General features: G+C 45.2%; 1 protein-coding gene across 1 annotated transcript in view; it reads right to left on the bottom strand.

Moving 5' to 3' along the window:
• The window catches only part of tenm1 (teneurin transmembrane protein 1), a gene marked incomplete at both ends in the record, with an annotated part of 118,791 nt that overhangs the window by 67,739 nt on the left and 28,552 nt on the right, over window positions 1-22,500 (bottom strand). Inside the window, one exon of the mRNA XM_080847119.1 lies at window positions 3,709-3,943. Coding sequence (XP_080703245.1) covers window positions 3,709-3,943 — 235 coding nt within the window. The remainder of the gene's footprint in view (window positions 1-3,708; window positions 3,944-22,500) is intronic.

Genomic DNA, 22,500 nt, shown 5'->3' with positions numbered 1-22,500 from the left:
ATTAAGAACTTCACTATCTGCCTCACAGTGGGTGAACTCCTGGGTGCTGGAGTGAGCACTCAGGCTGGTGGTATCAGAGTCGGCTTCCCGTACGGCACACGTGTGGAAACAGTTTAAATAACAGTTTAAACAACGGTTAAAACAACAGTTTAAACAACAGTTTAAATAACAGTTTAAACAACAGTTTAAACCAAACACCCAACACTGGATTTTGATGTATATGAAAGTGTCTTATTCAAGGGTATTGGTGATACATGGTCATTATTGGAAAAACAAAGACTACAACTGTTTTTATGAAGTACTACATGCATCGTTTGCAAACTTCTTATATGAAAGTCAAAGAGTCAATTTACGCTAGAAGGACACTCCGACACCTTCTTGGAACAAATATTATGACAGTATGAACATATTACAATCTATATGATGCGCATGACTTCTCCTTCATTTGGGAACATCATAATCCCTAACTGACAGGAATGAAACCAATAATCCTTTAAATTCGATTCACACTGGCTACCATGAGAAAATCAGGAGGGGTTGACTGTGCTGATCAACACCAGGCCATCACGGCCGCCTATTGACTGAGGGCCAGTTATTCAGGCTCACACTCAGGACGCCACGGAGCATCAGCACATATATACAGCGCTGCGTCGGCCTCTCACAAAAGCCCGAGTGACCTTCATCAGACAATCACCTGCAAGGGAAAGAGAGGAGGAAAAGATCGACTCCACAGTAACCATCCAACGTCCTTGCAACAGACTCAGAGCTGTTCAGAGCCATTCAGGTTTGATGCAACCTCTCTCCAGGTCAAGCAGTGCTCTTTCTCCTGCGCCTGTGACCCCCGGCTATTCACAGCCTTAATCGGTGACAACACACTATTGCAATTTCACACAGAATCACGAATGAATGTCTTGAATGTCTTGGACTGTGGTGGTCCTATGTGAATAAACATGATTCACCTCCAGTAGTTAACTCATTAAATTGTGAATGGGGGTGACAGTGGTTCAGGTAGAGGGATTGTTTAACAATCAGAATGTTGCTAGTTGGATCCCGACTCCTCCTGACCAAGTGTTGTAGTGGCCTTGAGCACATCACTGAACCTCCAACTGCTCCCGAAGTGCAGGTTGGCACTCTTCTTTGGTAGCCTCCACTGTTGGTGTGTGAATGGATAGATATCTTAGGCATTTACATGAAAACCGCTTTGAGGGCTCTATGCGTAAATGAGTTAACTACTGGAAGTGAATCATGTCTATTCACATAGGACCACCACAGTCCAAGACATTGTTCACATGGAACTACCACAGTCCAAGACTGGCATTGAGTCACCGTTAGACATTCATTCGTGATTCTGTGTGAAATTGAGGGCTCTATGCGTAAAAAAAGCGCTATATAAATGCAGTCCATTACCATTTGCTGATTCTAGGGATAAAAGTGTAGAGCACAAGGGCTGATAAATGGAATGGAGCCTAGATGTTAGAGTAAATACGTAAAGGATGTTTTGACAGTTTTTTTCTGCAAATTCTAAGTTTCTTGCCAAACCAAAGACAGTCACATGTTTTATTTTGTTACAAAGTGACAAACTGTTAGTTAATTTTCTATGAAGTTTTACTTCAAATTGTTCCTGCAATTCTGGTGGGACTGTCAGGACGCTGCGCCCAAACTTGCTCGGATGAAACCAAACATGGCGAGTGGATGTGGCTTTACGTGTCAAGAGATTTTTGAGAATTTCCCTTGATGTCGCATAAATATTGAACATTCAGATGCAGTGTTGCATTTTTGTTGAGTTCTTTCGGCTCTGACTTCATTAATTCATACTTGCAGTACATTCTGAATTTGGCTAAGAGTAAAAAAAAAAAATCTACAGAATCCAACAATCAAAGGCAGGAAGGAAATCTGTCAGACAGCTTCATCTGGCACTGAATCTAGTTTGTGGCTGCAGAGCGCCTTCCCAGCGCACCGCCCTGAGTCTGAGGTAGGACTTAGACACACTATACTGACTGGCTGTGTGAGACATCTTCTAAATCATACACTCTGATTTAAAGTGGTTGTGAAATGTTGTTATTTTCTTACTAAAGAAGTAAACAAAAAGTAATGTAGCTTTGTCATTTTTGTATGTGCTTCTTGTGATTTTTCATCATGAGCACAGGTATGATTTTTGTTTTGTTTTGTTTGATGAAAGTCTCATTGGAGCCATCTTTTTCCTGCCTCGTCTTCCCTCTGCAGACCTACTCCTCGTCTTCCTCCTCCTCCTCCTTTCACTTCTCTCCCTTCATATTTCGGGAGCGATTCTTCCCGAGTAAAAACCAATCTCCTGGAGCAGACAGCTTCATTTTCACTCCACACTAAACACTTCCCCTTTCATCATTTATTTACCTTTCCATCTTTACCCTTTCACCAAGACTGCGAAGACGTCACTCCATTTCTTCTTCCTTTTCCTTTTTAACCCTTCCCTTCATGTCCAGATAGCTTATGGCTTTCTAAAAACAATAGTCCTGTCGTGTGTTAACTATTAAATAGGATTAAAAGAAGACAAATGAGACTAAACACCCCAGTCTGTCTGGCTGGGCACTCTCGTATCCATGCCCGAGAAAAGAGAAGCTGAAGTGCCGTCGCTCTCTGTTAATAGAATTTCTCAACCTCTGCTCCACGCACGTAGCGCTGCCTTTCCACTGTCCTGTTTACTCGCGCTGGTGCATTTTAATTTCTTATTTTCCATTTTGACCCCCACTGATGAAAAGAACCGTGTCATTTTGAGTGAGAAGCGCGAATCTATTTGACCTTTGATCTGTAGACAGGAAATGGTGCTCAGCGCTTCTCCTGGATTGCCTACCAGTTATCAGCCCTGTAATGACTCACCATCCAACATAGACAAGAGTTCTCGGTTCGACAGTCCTTCTATCCATTATTCCCGTTCCGCAGTTATGAACTAGTTCTACATTAGACTGGTCAGGGCGACACGACATTCACTCTTAAATCTCGCAGTCAGGCATTATTTTACTTTTTGTGTGGATGAAACTAAAATATGTCTCTGTGTAACAGAACATGATACACTCTCTCAGTGGACATCAGAGACACAGCAGAGTGAAGGTCGTCTGTCAGTCCAGTCAGTCCAGTCCACCTCTGGGCCTCTGCTGTGTGTTGGGATCATGCTGGTAATGCAGATCAGGCCTCATTCAAATTTAAATCTCACCATTTATGTGTTTGTGTATTTCTGCATACAGCCAATATTGCAGCAACCACTCTGAATGAGAGGAAATGAGGAGGAAAGAGAGGGGAGACAGGCTGTGTGTGTGTGTGTGTGTGTGTGTGTGTGTGTGTGTGTGTGTGTGTGTGTGTGTGTGTGTGTGTGTGTGTGTGTGTGTGTGTGTGTGTGGTGTGTGTGTGTGTGTGTGTGTGTGTGTGTGTGTATGGGGTGTGTGTGTGTGTGTGTGTGTGTGTGTGTGTGTGTGTGTGTATGGGGTGTGTGTGTGTGTGTGTGTGTGTGTGTGTGTGTGTACGTGCATGCATGCATGCGTGCGTGTGTGTCTGTGTGTGTGGTTGTGGGTCTATGTTTGTGCATGTAATGGAATGACATCCACTGTGTATTTGACAGGTGTGTCTGTGTGCGTGTGCACTGCAGCAGATGGACACCCCCCCCCCCCCCCCCCCTCTCTCAATCTCTCACTCTCTTTCTTTCACTCTCTCTCTCTCTTTCTCTCTCTCTTTCACCTGGTCTCTAGCGGGATGTTGCTATTGAGAGCCCAGCTGTTCTGCGGCTGGCCCAGCTCTTCAGCTGTCTTGCCGGCCAGGTCAAGCGGCTGGCACCGCGCGGGGAGGGTGTTCCTCTGCGACCCGTCCGTGGACTGCGGGGGCGCCGGGCGGGCACACGTGCAGGAGTGGGGGGGCGGTGGCGGAGGCGGCAGCGGCTTGAAGGTGAACTGCGCCCCTGGACTGCTGGCGAGGTCTGCATGGAGAGGCAGAGAGAGAGAGAGAGAGAGAGAGAGAGAGAGAGAGAGAGAGAGAGACAGACTAAATGAGAGGGGAGGGGTGCTTGAGTGACTTGGAGAGAGTTGGCCGAGTCACTGGCAAGCCTCCACAAGCCAAATGGTCGGCGGGCCACCACAGCTGATGCGCTGAAGGGACCCAGACATCAGCAAACAACAGAACATTATTTCATCAGACATAAAACATTTACTGACAACCTCATACTGGCCAGCTGCCCCATCATTCTTCCACAGCCATTACATAGAGGATTATGGCATGCCACACTTTCATTATTTCTACTACTATCTTTGAAAGATGGGCCTCAGGCATGTGGAAATATCCATCACACTGAAGATATTATGGAGTCCATTTTTTAAATGTCAGAGTTTGATTCAGGAATGACAGAGTTTGATTTCTGGAATGACAAGAGGTAGCATTTAACATTTATATTGCTGATGAAAACAGCTGGACTGGATCCAAACACAGAAGACAAGAAGAGTAGGCAAATGTTTATGTGTGGATGAGAGACAGGTTGATGACTTGACAACTTGGTTGGAATAAATGCTTCTTTTGAACCAAAATTCTAGCATCACTTGAGTTTAAACTACAGTATATCAAAAAGGAGACAGGCTCCATGTAACGCACAATCACACAAGCACAGTCTATGAGCCAGTTTTTCTCATTCACATAATCCTCAGCGTCTCCCTTGGAAACCTATTAAACCTTATGGTCATTATTACTTCATATTGCCGACAGGTTGAAGCAATCTTCCATTCATTCTCCAGTGCAGAGGATTTTTAATAATCTCTCCTCCATGGGCCTCAAGTTGCAAATCTCATCAGATAGGAACGAGACCAGGAAGAGTCCGATTCCTTGTCAGACAGAGACGAATCGCGAGCCTGGCTCTCATTCGGGAGTCTGAGTCTCAAATCTGCCATCAGCTGCGCGAGGGTAGACGTCGGACAGCAGTCTCTTTAGCTTAACTGTGTTAAACTTATTGTTTATCCAAATGATATTAAGGCTGTTATTGAGGGGGAAATATGTCTTCCTGATAAGAGCTTTTAAAGAAGTTTCGGACTTGTTAAGAGGAAATCGCGTCAGTTTAATGACACACTCCAGACAGACACACACACACACACACACACTTACAGATCAGGAGGGATGTTTTAAAATCACTTAAAGAGTTTTAAGTTACGCCGGTTACTTCCTGCATGAAATCAGTGGGGGGTAACTCAATTCGTATTAGCACTTCTTTCACAAAGTTTGCTCTTGAGGAGTTTGAAGGATAATAGGATGGATGCGAACCGTCAGAGGCTGTCGGCTCACTTTAAAGCGGTTGAGACTTCAGAGTGAAAGAAGGACTGGATGGGCTGTTCTGAGAAGAGACCCATATTAAAATCCCATCATTTATTTCTTTAATACGTTTAAAGAACCTGACTTTGGCTGAAGAGCTTAAATTGAATTTGATTGATTCGCCTCTTCTTTTTTTTCTCCCGGGCGTGATTTGATTTACTCATCCTCATTCAATAATTGCGCATCAACCTTTTGGATATGGGACTTTCCTGCCCCATCTTCTATAGAACGAATGCAAATGGCTATCTGGAGATAATGCGATCAGAGCACTCCCTGCCATCGATCCGGACCACCCCAAAAAACCTTCAACATTTCCCTTTATGGACTATCGATTTTTATTAGTGTAAAACAAATGAGGACAAAATACGCAGCCGCATTTCCTCCGACCTGCCACTCAGACACTGTTTAGGGCCCAGGGAGAGTTCTTAAAGGAAAACAAGGACTTGTGTGACACCTCTATATGAATCGTCATGTCCAAGCGTGTTCTGTGTTCTGGAGACCTACTAGAATGCATACACTATATGTCTTAAATGATTCAGGATTTTTCTAAATGTATTTACCAGTGTTTTAAAAAAAATATCATTAAATCAAAAGAAAACCAATTGCAGCCATTTGAAGTGCTACTCCGTTGAAGAATATGGAAGAGGTCAATGTTATTCAACCAGCATTAGCTGACCCACGGAGCAGACGCAACACCTTCATAAAGCTTTCATATATTCGTTTGTTATTCCACGTCTGAGAGCTGCTTCTGCCAACAACAAAAAAGCTTTTTATTTCGGAGCATTGTTCTTCCCAGCTCCCAGTAGGCCTCGGGAGTTGACACTCGACACGCCCTCCATCCTCTGGAAGGGCCTTAAAATTGCATCTCCGACTCTACGGCCTCTAAAGAAGTGATGCTTTCAGCACTATCTCAAGGGTATTGGGGGAATCAGTAAAGTCTGTGTGCGAGCGGTGCCTGCCAGGCAGCCTGGGGAAGCAGCCCGGCCTTTGAGCGAGGTAAATGGAACAGGTCACGGTGTCACATGCATTATTAACACGCCTTCAGTCACTGAGGCTGTCCACTCGTGTGGCTGGGCACTCACAGCTTTTGTTCGAGTTTCAACACTTAGAGCGCTCAAGTACAGTGCTCTGTTAGGGTTAGGTTCCTCTCCTCCGTCATCATCACATTTCCTGTCATCTGGCCCAGTAACATGCACCCCTATCACGACTTTGCAATCACACGTTTTTAGACGTTTCTAACTTTGACAGAGCTTTTACACGTGAGCTTCAACATGTGCACTGGAACAGCAATTTATGGAGGGACCTTGTTTAAATATCACAGTGGTAAAAAAAAAAGAAGTTTTCCAGCTCCTGAGTAATTTCTGTCCTTTCCATTTTTTTTACTTTCTAACTTTTTCACTTTCTCTCCCTCTCACACACACACAGTGACTCATAAACACACACACACACACAACCGATAATATAACTCCATCAGAGCCATTATTCAGCCCACCATCGGACGCGGCACAGTGAAAAACACACTCTCACACACACACCGCATTTGTACTATGAGGATAAGTATCTGACTACAATGAAGGCTGAGCGCAGATAGAAATTATGTTTCTATGGCAGAGTGTTAAACCACTGTGCCATAATTGGCCTTTTAGGGAAGTCTTCTACTTTCCCTTGAGGGCTCGCTCTGAAGCAGCCCACTCCATTTCATGGCCCCTGCTGACATCTGTGTGAGAAGGCTTGGCGGACATCTTAACTCACCGCATGAGAATATTACGGTCAACAGTCAACTTTACAGAAAGGTTATGAAGGAACACATACATGCTCTTACACAGACATTCCCACACATGCTTCCTCCCACGTCTTCTCAAAACATGCCCATGACATCACAGTAGACATCATCAGTAGTGACCTTTGAGGAGAAGGCCTTAGATTAAGTGTGCACTTGATGAGAAGGCCTTAGATTAAGTGTGCACTTGATGAGAAGGCCTTATATTTAGTGTGCACTTGATGAGAAGGCCTTATATTAAGTGTGCACTTTATGAGAAGGCCTTATATTTAGTGAGTCCTTTGTAGACTGTGATGCAACAGCAGCATGTGACAACTGAGTCAACCATAATTTAACGGAGTGGCCGAAAGGTTTTAGGAGTCTTAATAGCACTTCATGCCTTTGAAACATCTACAGATGACCCAGGCTTGTAAATAACCCAATATATTCAAGCTTTTTTTGCTGCAATGCTAAATGCAAAGCCTGACTCTCTGATCAGCGCGTTGAACTTTCGTGTTGGGGAATGCGAGGTGAGAGAGGTCGAGTCTGGGAGGCTGAACTTTGAGATAATCTTTCATGCTCCCTCTGAATGCGAGCCGTCTTGGACATTCTGCCCGAGGCGTGTGTTTTGATTCGCGTCTGGCAAACAGACTGATAGTGATGTGCCAGGCGGGGTTGCTATAGCAACGCGGCAGTGCCGGTTTTCAGAGGAGCTAGTGATCTGCGGGGGTCGGGGTTATGCACTGAGCGAAAGGCCAGCCGTACACAAACCAGCCGTACACAAACGCGCCCAACTACACACACATTCACATTCAAACACAGAGACGCTTGCGTATACACACCCCTGGTTGTAAATGCACAAACACAAACATATGCCCACATATGCATAGATAGACACACAAACAGACACACACTACTTAAATAACTCCAACCACATGTTACAGAAAGACACAGGCACCAACATACATGTCTCGTTCATGTCCCTTTATCAGTTACTCCCTCTCTCTCTCTGTATGTACAGTATGTGTGTGTGTGTGTGTGTGTGTGTGTGTGTGTGTGTGTGTGTGTGTGTGTGTGTGTTTGTGTTTGTGTTTTTTATGTGTGTGTGTGTGTGTGTGTGTTTGTGTGTGTGTGTGTGTCTCAGTGTGCTGAGCAGACAACATCCCACTGACACTCAGGTTTCAGAACCTGCCAACATCACCAGCTGGAGGGAGGACACACTTCTTTAACATCTTTAGTGTGCCTGTGTGTGTGTGTGTGTGTGTGTGCACACCTTATATATTCGATGATGCCAATGAGAGAGAAAGATGACAAAAGAAGAAATGATCTTTAAAGGGTAAACACTCAGGATTCAGAATATTACCACCAATTCAATTTAGTCTTTCACTGCACTGGAAGTTGTATTTAAGTCTCCCATTCAATCAGATTATATGGCGACAGTTAAGACAAAAGTGCATCAACATTATGACGGATTTCTTTCATCACTTCTGATATGCTTGACATTAATGCAGTAGCAGCAATTTTGGAACCCCCTCATCTGAAATTATTGATACCAAATATAATTGAAAAGTCACTCTTAATTCACATCAGCTCTGTGATGTCAATCCAGCCACATATTGGCCAACATAAACACCCAAACTGCATATATTTGTAATAAAATTACCTCTCACATAATATTATTTTAAAAGATGAATACTGGTATTAAACATTCCATTAAGCTGTAAGTGCAGCTTTTCAAATGGCATCTCTCCGGATGGATTGTAAAGATTACCGCTGTCATAAAGGAATGAGGTTTGAGACCGGCATAAATTGACTGCCATATCTGAGAACCTCATGAGTGAAAAGCCGTAAAAAGTAACAACTCCTCCAGCTTCTACGCTGTCTTTCCTTATTCCATTATGTCGGTGCAATCCTGAATTACTAAAGCTCTTTGCAAGTGGAATTCGTAATGGATGATGTGCATGTGCAGGCACACGCACACCCACACCCACACCTACACACACACAGACACACAAACGGACATATGCACACACACACACAAATGGATGCATGCACATACACATGCACATGCGCACACACACACGTGTGCACACACGCAAACGGACACATGCACGCACACACAAAAATGGATTCATGCACACACACACACACACACACACAGCTGTGTATGCGTGAGGTGACTGCTGTGCCTGTGTATGCAGCAGAAAAGAGAGGGGAGATGTCTGAAGGACAAAAAGGCTTATTCCATCCTTCACATTAAACCCTGTTTACACACAGCATCTGGTCCTGTTCACACATCATAAACCACACACACACACACACACACACACACACATACATACACACACACACACACCCACGCCAATCAGTAAAAAACACCAATGCACCCCCCAACACACACAAACACACACTCACACAAACCCTCAGGGAATGAGTACAACAGCACAAAGGCCATCATCCATATTGGAGTTTTTCAGACAGCACTTCACACTACGCTGTGAAAAAAGAGTCATATAAATCATGTCCCCCTTCTTTAAGTGTGCATGGAACTCACCTGAATGCAAAGCATCTGTGGCCCTACGTGTGTGTGTGTGTGTGTGTGTGTGTGTGTGAGTGTGTGTGTGTGTGTGTGTGTGTGTGTGTGTGGTGAGAAAGCGAGCTGCACACACTTAATGAAGCACTGCTGCCAGAGGCCTGCGTATTGATTCTCAGTTATAAAGGGATACACAAAGGTCAGAGCAAGTCCATCCATTTACCCTGAGAACGTTACTGCAGGGTGACATAGAAAACCTGCTGCCATTGTGAGTCTGCTGCCACGCTCGTAAACATGTGTGTACATATATATGATGAGATGTGTGTGTGGGTGTGTGTGTGTGTGTGTGTGTGTGTGTGTGTGTGTGTGTGTGTGTGTGTGTGTGTGTGTGTGGTTTGGCAGGCTAGTAGTTAGGGACGAGTAAATTCTCTGGTTGAATTTACAGCCTAGTTTATGGGCCTCCATTCTCAGTACTTATCTGATGTCTTAGGCATTATTTACGATGCAGTCTTATCTTGGTTTAACATACGAACACACACACACACATACCCACACACACAAACATGCAGTCCCTCATTCACATATGTACAGACCGCACAAATCAAACACACACACACACTCACTCACACACTCACACAAACACACAGTTACTAATGATACACACCCCATGCATGTCGCACATTTCCTGCAACACCAAGTGGCAGTGTTAACATATGGCTGACATGTTAAGGTTTTACCGCTTGCTTTTAGAGCACTACATGGATTAGCACCACCATCTATTTCCAGTCTTCTCCACCTTTATTTCACACCCCGGTCCTCAATTAAACTTCTCCTGTCAAGCCCACACATGTGTTTATAGGGATGGTTTGCAAGTCTATACACGGATCTATCAAGCGTTACTGCTTTTAGATCTCATTCTCTGACTGACTTGTGCTCCTTAGGCTTAGGTCTGCATAGTGTTTGGCAAAGTTATTCTGCTGTGATTTTTTTTTATCACTTTTATTTATACTTTGTCCCGTGCTTTGGTCTTTGTTGCCCACTGTTTTTGTTTTTTTTAATTGATTTATCCTGTTGTGGTTTGTTTTACTCAACAAGCTGTTTAAATAAACAGAACGACAGTCAAAAACATATGAATACAGAAGCTGGCACAACTTCACACCCAGAGAACAAACAAACATGTCTGCTGATCTGGCCGGACTGTCTGGAACTTTCCAGTGTCAGGGACAATATATGCTTCTTTTCATTTCAGTGTGTGTAGGGCATGTGTATGCAGATAAATGGTTGCCTTTATATATGTGTGTGTGTGTGTGTGTGTGTGCGTGTGTGTGTGTGTGTGTCTGTGTGTGTGTGTGTGTGTGTGTGTGTGTGTGTGTGTGTGTGTGTGTGTGTGTGTGTGTGTGTGTGTGTGTGTGTGTGTGTGTGTGTGTGTGTGTGTGTGTGTGTGTGTGTGTGTGTGTGTTTGTATGTATGTATGTATGTATGTATGTATGTATGTATGTATGTATGTATGTATGTATGTATGTATGTATGTATGTATGTATGTATGTATGTATGTATGTATGTATTTGTAGGATGTGACATATGGATGTGTTTTCATGTATGCATACATGCCTGCTTGCTTCATCACCACCACTGATAAAATCACAGTACAACATATAGAGAAATGGAGAGAGAGAGAGAGAGAGAGAGAGAGAGAGAGAGAGAGAGAGAGAGAGAGAGCGAGGCAGAGGCAGAGAGAGGAAGGGAAAAGAGAAAACCAAGCTGCATCCTCCTGAGGTTTGAGAGCTAGCCATGCGGCTAATTAAAGGATTAGCTTGCTGAAGGAAGAGTGGGGAGATAGTGTATCAGCTAGAATTCACAAACTCCACATGTGCGTACACATCACAGCCAGTAAGCATGCTTTCCACAAGCTTGAATCTCTCAACCACACACACACACACACACACACACACACACACACACAACAAACTCTCACTCTGTCTCATACATACTCTCTCGCTCCCACTCACCTGTATGTGTGTGTGAGAGTGAGAGAAAGAGAGAGAGAGAGAGAGAGAGAGAGAGAGAGAGAGAGAGAGAGCTCTGTTAGTATCTCCCAGACAAGCAGTAATGAGGCAGATTAGATAGACACACTCCTGCCCTGGAAACTCTCAGCAGAAAGTCTCAAGGTCAGAACTTTTCAAGAGCTAAAAGATTTACACTAGCATTAAGACGGCGCTCAAGGAAGTGAAAGAGAAGAGAAAAACACACAGAGCGAGAGGGAGTGAGAGAGAGACTAGAGAACAAGTGAGGAGTGAGATGTACGAGAGAGAGAGAGAGAGGGAGAGAGTGATGAAAGGGGAGAAGAGAGAAACCAACACAGCAGAAGCAGCAGTAGAAGAAGATGAAGAAGTAGAAGAAGAAGAAGACGACGAAGAAGAAGAAGAAGAAGAAGAAGAAGAAGAAGAAAACAAAGAAGAAGAGGAAGAAGAAGAAGAAGAAAACAAATAAGAAGAGGAAGAAGAAGAAGAAGAAGAAAACAAAGAAGAAGAAGAGGAAGAAGAAGAAGAAGAAGAAAACAAAGAAGAAGAAGAGGAAGAAGAAGAAGAAGAAGAAAACAAAGAAGAAGAAGAGGAAGAAGAAGAAGAAGAAGAAAACAAATAAGAAGAGGAAGAAGAAGAAGAAGAAGAAAACAAAGAAGAAGAAGAGGAAGAAGAAGAAGAAGAAGAAGAAGAAGAAAACAAAGAAGAAGAAGAGGAAGAAGAAGAAGAAGAAGAAGTCAGGCTGTTAGTCTACCTGGTCCAGGCAGCAGTAATTAAAGGTCCAGAGAAGCTAGGAGGCATATCAAAGGCCCCAGCATTCTGTCACTTAGTTTTCAGCGCCACACTTACGCAGCCTAAACACTCCACTAGTCAGGTGAGCTTAGAATTGGACAGGTTTTACAAGTCAAACAACAGATTGTGTGCGAATGTGTGTGTGTATATATATGTGTGTGTGTGTGTGTGTGGGGGGGGGGGGGGTGGGTGTGTGTGTGTGAATGTGTGTGTGTGTGTGTGTGTGTGTGTGTGTGTGTGTGTGTGTGTGTGTGTGTGTGTGTGTGTGTGTGTGTGTGTGTGTGTGTGTGTGTGTGTGAATGAAATTAAGTTTCTCCCTAGTGAATTTCCTCCTTTATCCTGTCCTCTCTCCTCTCCATCTTACTTTTCCTCTCAACTCTGTCACTTTCTCTCTCTCTCACACACACACACAAACACACACACACACACACACACACACACACCTGATATGACTCCATCAGAGCCATTATTCAGCCCGTCATTGAATGAGCGCGCAGTGCTGCTGTCCCATGGGTCTCCGGGGGAAGCAGCGGGCAGGCAGGCACTGTGACAGCCCAGCTCTGAAGGACAGAGAGAGACAGAGAGAGAGAGAGAGAGAGAGAGAGAGAAGAAGAGAGAGAGAGAGAAAGAGAGAGAGAGAGAGAGAGAGAGAGAGAAGAGAGAGACAGAGAGAAGAGAGAGAGAAGAGAGAGAGACACACACAGAGAGAGAAAGAGAGAGAGAGAGAGACAGAGAGAAAGAGAGAGACAGAGAGAGAGAGAGCGAGAGAGAGAGAGAGAGAGACAGAGAGAAAGAGAGAGCACACGCGGGGCGTTCATGATGGAGAGATTCACCGCCGCCTCCCTGCCCCCGAGGAGCAGCCTGCCGCGCACTCATTCTAGAATGCTTCCAGGTGAGGCTAAAGCTGCCCGCGTGGAGCAGCGACCCACACGAACAAGCCTCTCCAGGCACACGGCCCTGACTGTCAAGACCTACTGTATGGCTCTGCTATCCCGAAAATAGCTCAGAGCCCTCCATAGCTTCAAACTGTTCACAAAAGCAGAGAGTATCCATCCATCATCGAGCCATCCATCTGTCTCGCTGTAATCCTCAATGCCGTTATTACCAAGAAAAATCCTTTTTTTCCCCACTCAGTTTACAGCAGAGCTGGAAGAGGCTATGCCTCGTTGTGTTTGCTAATTTAACTGTATTAGTTAGGCTTCACCCCCAGGAGTGTTGTTGTTCTTTGCTTGGAGATAAAGATAGACGTCCCCCCCTCTGGAGACCATGGTGTTAGCACCTGTCTCTCTGTGTTTGTCAACAACAAGTCACAGCAAATGTCAACAAACAAACAAGCAAATAACAATAACCCCATATGGCAGGAAGAGTGGGTGAGCGGCAAAGAGGGGGATTTATGTTATGCACACATAACTTTGCTACACACAGCAGAGCATTCAGTGGAGGCACGCACAGGACAGCGTTTCAGCATTCTCAAGCCATTCAAGCTCAGGGGTAGTTTCTAAGCTTCCTCTCTCTGCCACACACCTCTTCCTCCCCTTATAGGATTCTTAAATCCTGATCACCTCTTCCCGTATGTCACTCTCTCAGCGGACTCCTGCTCCTCCACCAATCCTCTCGAGTCTCCCATCACTGCTGAGGCCCATGGCCCATCTACTCCGTTCCCATAATCCTCGCATGTCAGCGCCCGGACAACCGTACCAAACACGCTTCACCGCCATACGAGAACGATAAAAACTTGAGCTCTCGAGAAACGCAATGTATGGCTACATGGAGGGCCAAAAGTGTTGCAAATATTGCTGGCAAAATTGCATACTGTAGCAGTATTGCTATAGGGGGAGGTAATGGAAAAAGAATTACAGTAATTGCTTTGAAGGTGCTTATTGCACATTCAAGAAAAGTGTAGGTGGCTTATTTCAGCGATGAAGTGTTCATGAGAGAGGTCCATATTTCAGAGTTAGAGTAAGGGTTTGTGATTTCTAGTACATGGTTAAAGGCTTGAATTAAGGTTTTGGCAGCCTGAGATAATAACAGCCATTAGAGGGGGGAGTAGCTAATCTGGCTCCGAGTTGGCCATTTTAAAGCCCAGCATTCTTCCCAGAGAGTCCCTCCCCCTGCCTCTGCGGCTACTTGGCTCGGACACATGATTGACAGGTAGACCATTATCCTGATTGGTTGGGTGCCTCTTTGTCATGATCAGTTGGACTCAAACTCGTTGCTTTTTTTTCCCTCCACCAATTACACGGCCTGAGTGGGTTACAGAGACCCAAGTGCCGCCCCCGGAGAATAACACTGTATGGCTAGCTGATGAAACGTGTGGAGAATCTTGCCAAATATTAGCAGAGCCCGTCCTGACTTAGCCGCGCAGAAGCAGATTTTAACCCTCATTAGCGCCGTTTCTTGGAATGGTTCCATAACTAAAAATAAAATTTGAAACCTTTTCAAACCTTCTCTGAATTTGTTCGAATCCGTTTCGAATGCCTGTTTGTTCAGTTGTTTCCTATATTGGTGAAACTTATTGTGTCTGTCTTTGTGAGTTGGCACAAGGGTATATGTGTGTGCATGTCAGTGTATGTTTCATGCATGTGTGTGTGTGTATAGGTTGCAAGTGTGTGTGTATGTCTGTGTACTGTTCATTGCTATAAGTGCTCCAAGACCCTCCTAGGATGGAGGAGCAGGGGCGATGGCTTCACGATGACTCTTCAGGGTTAACGGTGATAAAAGACACGCTGCTGTTTCATCGCTTTAAAAGGAATCACATCATGCGGAAAGCAGACAGAAAAAGGCGATAACCAGAGAGCCCATTTTTGTCATTTTAATGATGAACTATTATCTTAAAAAGCATCGTGGTTTGAAGATTAAAAGCATCTCTTTTTTTCCCCCGACTGTCATAGTCTGAATTCCCTCTGAGTGCTTGGGCAGGGACAGGCATAATGGGTTGATAGTGTAATGGGTTTCAGTGCCATGTGACAGACAAATGGCATGTTAAAGTTAAAAAGGCTCTACGCCTACCAGCTAGTTTTACCTGGAGTCTCAATCAAGGTCATGAAAAGAGAGTGAAGTGGTTTTCTTTCTGAAACACACACACACACACAAACACACACACATACACATACACACACACACACACACACACACACACACACACACACACACACACACACACACACACACACACACACACACACATATACAAGCACACTCTCACTCAAATCTTGACTTTGTGTAATAACCGGCCTATATTGAACTTAGCCTTCATAAGTAAGAAACTTAGTATTCAATCAGCTAAACAAATGTTTTAATGAAAATTATATTTTACGGAGGATCAATTCAGGTTTTAAATCTAATCACAGTCCAGAGACTGCTCTAACTAAAGTAGTGAATGACCTTAAACTCAGTGCTGCTGAAAACAAGCTCTCAGTTCTTATTCCTAGATTTGAGTGAGAAATATTTTTTTATTATTCGTATTATTATCATTATCATTATCATTATTATTATTATTTGTATTATCATTATCTTTATTATCTAGTTTATGCAAGTGAAAACATAAACGTAAAAAAAACTTGTAACTGTCTTGTTAACTTGGTAACTGTCCATGGTCCTGAAATGACTTTCATGGATTAGCTTGGATTTCCAGTGGACATACACACACACACACACACACACACACACACACACACAAACACACACACACACACTCTATGGTACAAGTGTATAAATCATTTGGAGGATTATATGTAAGGAGGAGATGAGATGGGAAAGGAAGGAGGTGGAATGCTGAAGCTGTGTGGGATATGGTGTGTAACATGACGAGAAGGTAAGACAGATAGAAATCTCTGGAAATGAATCAGGAGTGATGTGTACCTTAGCTCCTTTGAACTTAGTTTCTAAAACATCATAGTGTATAACTGGACACAGTCAAATGCAGTACATACAGTACATAAATTGTATACATATACAGCTATAGCCTGTAAGTGTATCATTTGATCACCTGTAAGTGTATCATCTGATCACCTGTAAATGTATCATCTGTGAGAATACAGTTTACACCTGTTCGTATTACAGAGTGGACGAGCAGGGAAAGCTTGAGTTGACTTGGAGTTAAAGTGAGAATGAGTGTTACTGTTACTGTTTGTTTAGTGTTACTGTAAGTGTTACTGTTAGTGTTACCAGTAGTGTTAGTGCTGGTGTTAATGGTAGTGCTGGTGTTACTGGTAGTGTTATCAGTAGTGTAAGTGCTGGAGTTACTGTTAGTGTTAATGTTACTGTAAGTGTTAGTGCTGTTGTTGCTGTTAGTGCTAATGTTAGTGCTAATGTCAGGGTGATGTCGCTAAGGTGTCATCCTGGTGATCACAGGGCTCTGGTGGGCTCTCTCTCGCTAATCCCCACAAGACACGAGCCAGAAGTGACTCAGGAGGAGAGTGACTGCACCCTGCTGAAAGTCACCACAGCCTCTCTATGCACATAGAGTGGCTCAGTTCTAGTAGTCTGCTGGATCCAGAGCCATCATTACGACAATTTACACAGAAGAGCCTGTCAGGAAGAGCCCCACAAAAGGGAGCGCGGCTAAAATAAGAAGTGCTTTCTATGTGCACAGACTGTAGGGGTATTAAAACAAAGCTCTCTCTGCGTGATTGTGTGTGTGTGTGTGTGCGAGAAAGAGAGGGAGAGAGAGAGTGTGAGTGTGTGTGTGTGTGTGTGTGTGTGTGTGCCTGTGTGAGTATGCCTGTGTGTGTGGCTATGCGTGGGAGCAGACAGCCCTGTGGTATATGTACTAAAGCTGTCACCCACCTCCATACTGTACTCCAAGACATACCCCCCCAGCATGCCAGAGCCACTGAACTGACTTTCCCCATCTTACCAACTCTGCCTTATCTGAAATAAAGTCCCCACGGGGCCTTGGATAAGCTGTCTCTGTGTGTGTGTGTGTGTGTGTGTGTCTGTGTGTGTGTGTGTGTGTGTGTGTGTGTGTGTGTGTGTGTGTGTGTGTGTGTGTGTGTGTGTAAAGTCCCCACGGGGCCCTCGATAAGTCCCCGCCACCAGCCCCACTACACACGCCTTCTGTGGACTGTTCATGTGTGGCTTTCCATCCTACTGCAACAGCTTACACGCAGCAGATGCCATTGGCAGTGTGTGTTCCTGGGTGTGTGTGTCTGTTGTGCGTGTGTGTGTGTGTTGCTGAGTGTGTGTGTGTCTGTTGTGCCTGTGTGTGTGTGTGTGTGTTGCTGAGTGTGTGTGTGTCTGTTGTGCCTGTGTTGCTGGGTGTGTGTGTGTGCCTGTGTGCCTTTGTGTGTGTGTGTGTGTGTGCGTGTGTGTGTGTGTGTGTGTGTGTGTGTATGTGTGCGTGTGTGTGTATTGTGTGTGTGTGTGTGTGTGTGTGTGTGTGTGTGTGTGTGTGTGTGTGTGTGTGTGTGTGTGTGTGTGTGTGTTTCTGGTAGGCAGGGGGAACACTGTTGAGAGTGAACTGCAAGTCCGTGGGATATCAGAAATGTCATGGCACCTCGAACGGGAGACTTATCACGCCAGCACACAGCAGGGGCTTAATTGCACGGAGGAAGCGTGTGTGTGTGTGTGTGTGTGTGTGTGTGTGTGTGTGTGTGTGTGTGTATGTGTGTGTGGTGGCCATAGATTTCTAGGTCTATTACAGTAAGGGGCAAGTTCACAGTTATCTCTCTCTCTCTCTCTCTCTCTCTCTCTCTCCCTCTCTCCCTCTCTCTCTCTCCCTCTCTCTCTCTCCCTCTCTCTCTCTCTCTTCCCAGCAGGCGTGAGTGTGTATAAGCCTGCATGTGTGTGTGAAAGCACATTAGTATTTCTGCTGGTCTATGCACCTCTATGTCACTATGTGTGTGTATGCCCATGTGCATGTGGGAATGCAATATCTATCATATTAATACGTTAATACAAAAACTTTACACTTGCACTTCACTAAACCCATATGCTGGTTATACTGCATGCAGTCAATATAACCGCAAATCCACCCATAGGCACTGACGCACAAATTCAACATCACGCTTAAACCATAGAGGCCAATGAAATTATCACAAGCCAATACCTCAACAAACAAACAAACACAAATAGCAACACCTCAAGGCCATTGGATGTCTTATTAAATCACTTTTATGTTTATAAATGTCTAAGGAGAAACTGGCGAGCCTCAGCAGTAAGGAAAGGTATTCCTGACACCAAGCACTCTCTCCCCCACCTCCCCAACAGAGCCAAGACCTGCTGCAAAGCCACCACTGCCTCTTACCAAACGCCTGTGAGAACCCTCCCCCCCACCCTCCACCCCCATCCCACCCCCCCCTCCTGGGCTGCCGGCTGACCCACATGTCTAGTGGCCGTCTCTGACAGCTCTTTTCTGCCTCCGTGCTGGATGGATCCCCTGGTTCCTGGAGTCCGGCGCCGGGCGAGAGGGAGGAACTCGAGGGGCTGCGGGGTCACACGCCCCTGCCTGCTACATAATACAGCACTTAGCACTTGAGGTACACACACACACACACACACACACACACACACACACACACACACACTCAAACTGATCTCTCTCTCTTTCACACACACACGCACACACACACACACACCCACCCACACACATTGGCACACCCTGCCTCTGTTAAAACTGTCTCCAGTTTCCTCAGTGTTGCCCTGTGAGCTTTTGGAAGAAAAAAAAAAAGGTGGGAATGCACATTTGCACATTACAAGATACAAGAGCGCACCTCCAGGAAAACCAAAGAGGGGGAAGTTTCTCCCACACGACCAGTCACCCCCCTTCACGCAGCGCTCGGAGCTACCCAGGCACAGATAAGAAAAGAGTGCAGTCTGCATGCGTACACAAGGAGAGGAGCGAAAGAGGAGGAGGAGGAGGAGGAGGAGGCGCAGGGAAGGAGCTTGATTCTGACAGACGCTCTGTGATTCTCAGCGGTGCTCCGAGATGAATCACGTCGATGCATTAGAGGGATGACACGAGGCTCATTTCTCTCCACGAGGGCCGTGCAGCCGAGCAGAGAAACTCTGCTTTTTAACAACATTATCTCTCTCTGTCCGCTGTGACAGGGCCAGCCATCGCTTAACGGCTTCATGCTCCTCTCTGTGGCAACTCGCCATTTTAAGTGATAATCTATATGAATAATAGAAGGGATCTGGGTTGACTGAGTTGAATCTGTCTTCCCATTCGTCTTTTTTAAAGCCCTTTCTCCTTTAGTATTTTTTTTACTGTGGGTGTTGAGGTGTTTATATATGACTTTCTTTCTCCTGATGGAATATATTGGTGCTCACTTAGGCTCACCTTCCCAAGTTATTAATCTTCAGGCTGCCTGGTGAACTTTGAGACGAGGAGTTAATTTATCACAGAAGAAACAGCACGGTCGCACATGTTCTGACCCCTTACAGACACACTCACATATAACCCCCCAGCCCCTAAATTTACTCAGACACACACACACACACACACACACACACACACACACACACACACACACACACACACACACACACACACACACACACACACTGACACACACACTTACTTCTCCCCTAAATGTACTCAAACACTCAAACACACACACAAACACACACACACACACACACACACACACAGACACACACACACAGACACACACACCTACTTTCCAAACCCACTGAGGATGAGGTAATACATCAGATGATTTCAAAGAAGAGTAATTCATCATGGTCACTGCAGGAGGTCCCCCTGGGAGCCCTCGCCATCACACCTAACTACCAGAAATGATTGTATGTGAGTGTGTGTGTGAGTGTGTGTGTGTGTGTGTGTGTGTGTGTGTATGAGAGTGTGTGTGGGGGGAGGGGTAAGGATGAGTGGGTATGTCCATATGCTCAAGCATTCTGTCTTATATCTGACTGAAACATCTTCGTCTTCTGGGTTGTGACCTAAAGTTCGTGGCAGAGAGAGTGTCTTGATTAGGACGGCGTTCTGAATAAACATCACGCTGCCCCTGCTGTTGCTGTTGCTGCTGCTGTTATTGTAAACCACTGAGGTAGTGCAGCCTGATGAGGATATCTGACCTCCTTCTGCATATCACCAAAGGCAGCTCACTGCTCCGGGTTAGTGTGTAACCTCACTTCACTGTGTGTGTGTCACTTCCCTGGATGGGTTAAATGCAGAGGTGGATTTCAGAGTGTGTGTGTCTACACCACCTCTGCCATAGAGAGGACTTTCACTTTCACTTTCATTACAATCACCATCCACTAAAATAGACACTACCCGCACAAAACAAAAACAACCTGGAATACATATCCAACAAGCTGAAAATGCATGCTGGAGCTGATATGTATTCAATTGCGATCTCATACCACCCAACACCCAGCCAATGCAGTAGAGCTACCATACCATGAAGGAGTCCCAGCACTGCACCCCCCTTAATGCAAACAAACAGAAACATGCTGATACATATGCAAGGGGAATTTGTCGGAGGTGACAGAGCGTGGAGTAAAGCTATTGTTTTCTCATGCTTGTGTAGTACGCAGACATCCATTAGAATGGCGCTATGAGTGAGCCAGGACACTTCCCCCGTGTGTGTTAGCAGTCAGCGCCACACACAGTCGACAGCATCCAGCCGCACTGCAGTGGCGTCCTGTGGCGTTACACCCACAGCGCACGGAGTCCATGCCTCTTCAGACACCGCCGGGCTGAAAGCTAAACCAGGTAGAACTAAATATGCTCTATGTTATTATATCTGCTGCCTTGTAGTCTCTATGATGCAGCAAAAATATTAAAGTTTTAAGGTAAAAATTCATAGGGGGAGTCCCAAATGAAACGCAAAGCAGCACAACCCTCTAACTAACAATCCATTGCTCTGGACATAGTTTCCGATTCCACCAGCAGCCACACTCGCGACTCCAAGCGCCTCGGCCCACCGTGATTTCAGGGCCATAACGGTAACATATAGCAGATAATTGCTCCTGTTCGATCACGCGCCACCCAGTCCGGCGTGGTCCACCTTCCGCCTGCTCACTACAGCGTGAAGGAGCCATATAACTCCACACTTTACACACCAGCTTAACTCAGAGAGCTAAGGTCAAACTAGCCCCTGCCTCCACACCACACATCTCCCCCGCCACCTCGGCAGGCATAAACAATGAATTATGGGAGTTTACGGCTGATTTCTATCATCTAACGGACTGAATAGCGCTTTGGCAGCTTTGGGCCTGGCTCCTTAAGGCTTTGTAAATATATGGACATGTGTTTCTACACGAGCATATGGGGGTTTTCTTTTATGGAGCACCAAAGATAGCTGAGAAAAAATCTGCAGAGACATGAAAACAGAGAGAGAGAGAGGGAGAGAGGGAGAGAGAGAGAAAGAGAGAGGGAGAGAGGGAGAGAGGGAAAAAGAGAGGAGTTGTGGTGGAGATTTGAGAGGTGTGCAGCGGGGGATTGCAGAAGGTTAATCCGTGGCAGGTTTGGGGATAATGGTGGATCTGTTATTATTAAGACACCTGCTGCTCACACACCCTTTCTCATTACACCCTATATAACAGGATTAAACAGACACACACACACACACTCACTCACAAGTACACAAACACACACACACACACAAATACATATACGCGTGTCGTGTGTAAGCACACATAAATGGACACCAAACAATACCAAACAAAATCTTGTACTGCAGCTTTCAAACACCCACTGAGTGGAGGGCAAACCCTCAATTTCCTTTCCAAGTGGAAGGTCTGACAGTCCAGACAATCCAGAACAGAAAAAAAAAAATGAGAAAAAAATCTCTCCATAGACACATATTTTGTGTGGACACAAAATGCGCACATGCTCTAAAGTCATACACACACACTGCCCACATTGACATGTAACATGGCACATGATCTCTCCATCTCACTCTCTCTATCTGCTTCTCCTCTGATTGACTGCACTTTGTCAGGTTGGTTCTTGCCCTGTGTAATGTTTTCCCCACCCCCCCCTCATCTCGGCCCCGTATGGGATGTGAGTGGAGTGTGTTTGGCCCCGCGAGGCCCATCCATCATGGCGTCCGGGAGCCATCTTCATTCAGAGGGGCTTCTCGTTTGTTCTGCCACGCTGACAGCGCTATAGC

Source organism: Sprattus sprattus, assembly GCF_963457725.1.
Source record: "Sprattus sprattus genome assembly, chromosome: 1".
Taxonomy (NCBI): Eukaryota; Metazoa; Chordata; class Actinopteri; order Clupeiformes; family Clupeidae; genus Sprattus; species Sprattus sprattus.
This window is presented reverse-complemented; position numbering and strand designations above follow the sequence as displayed.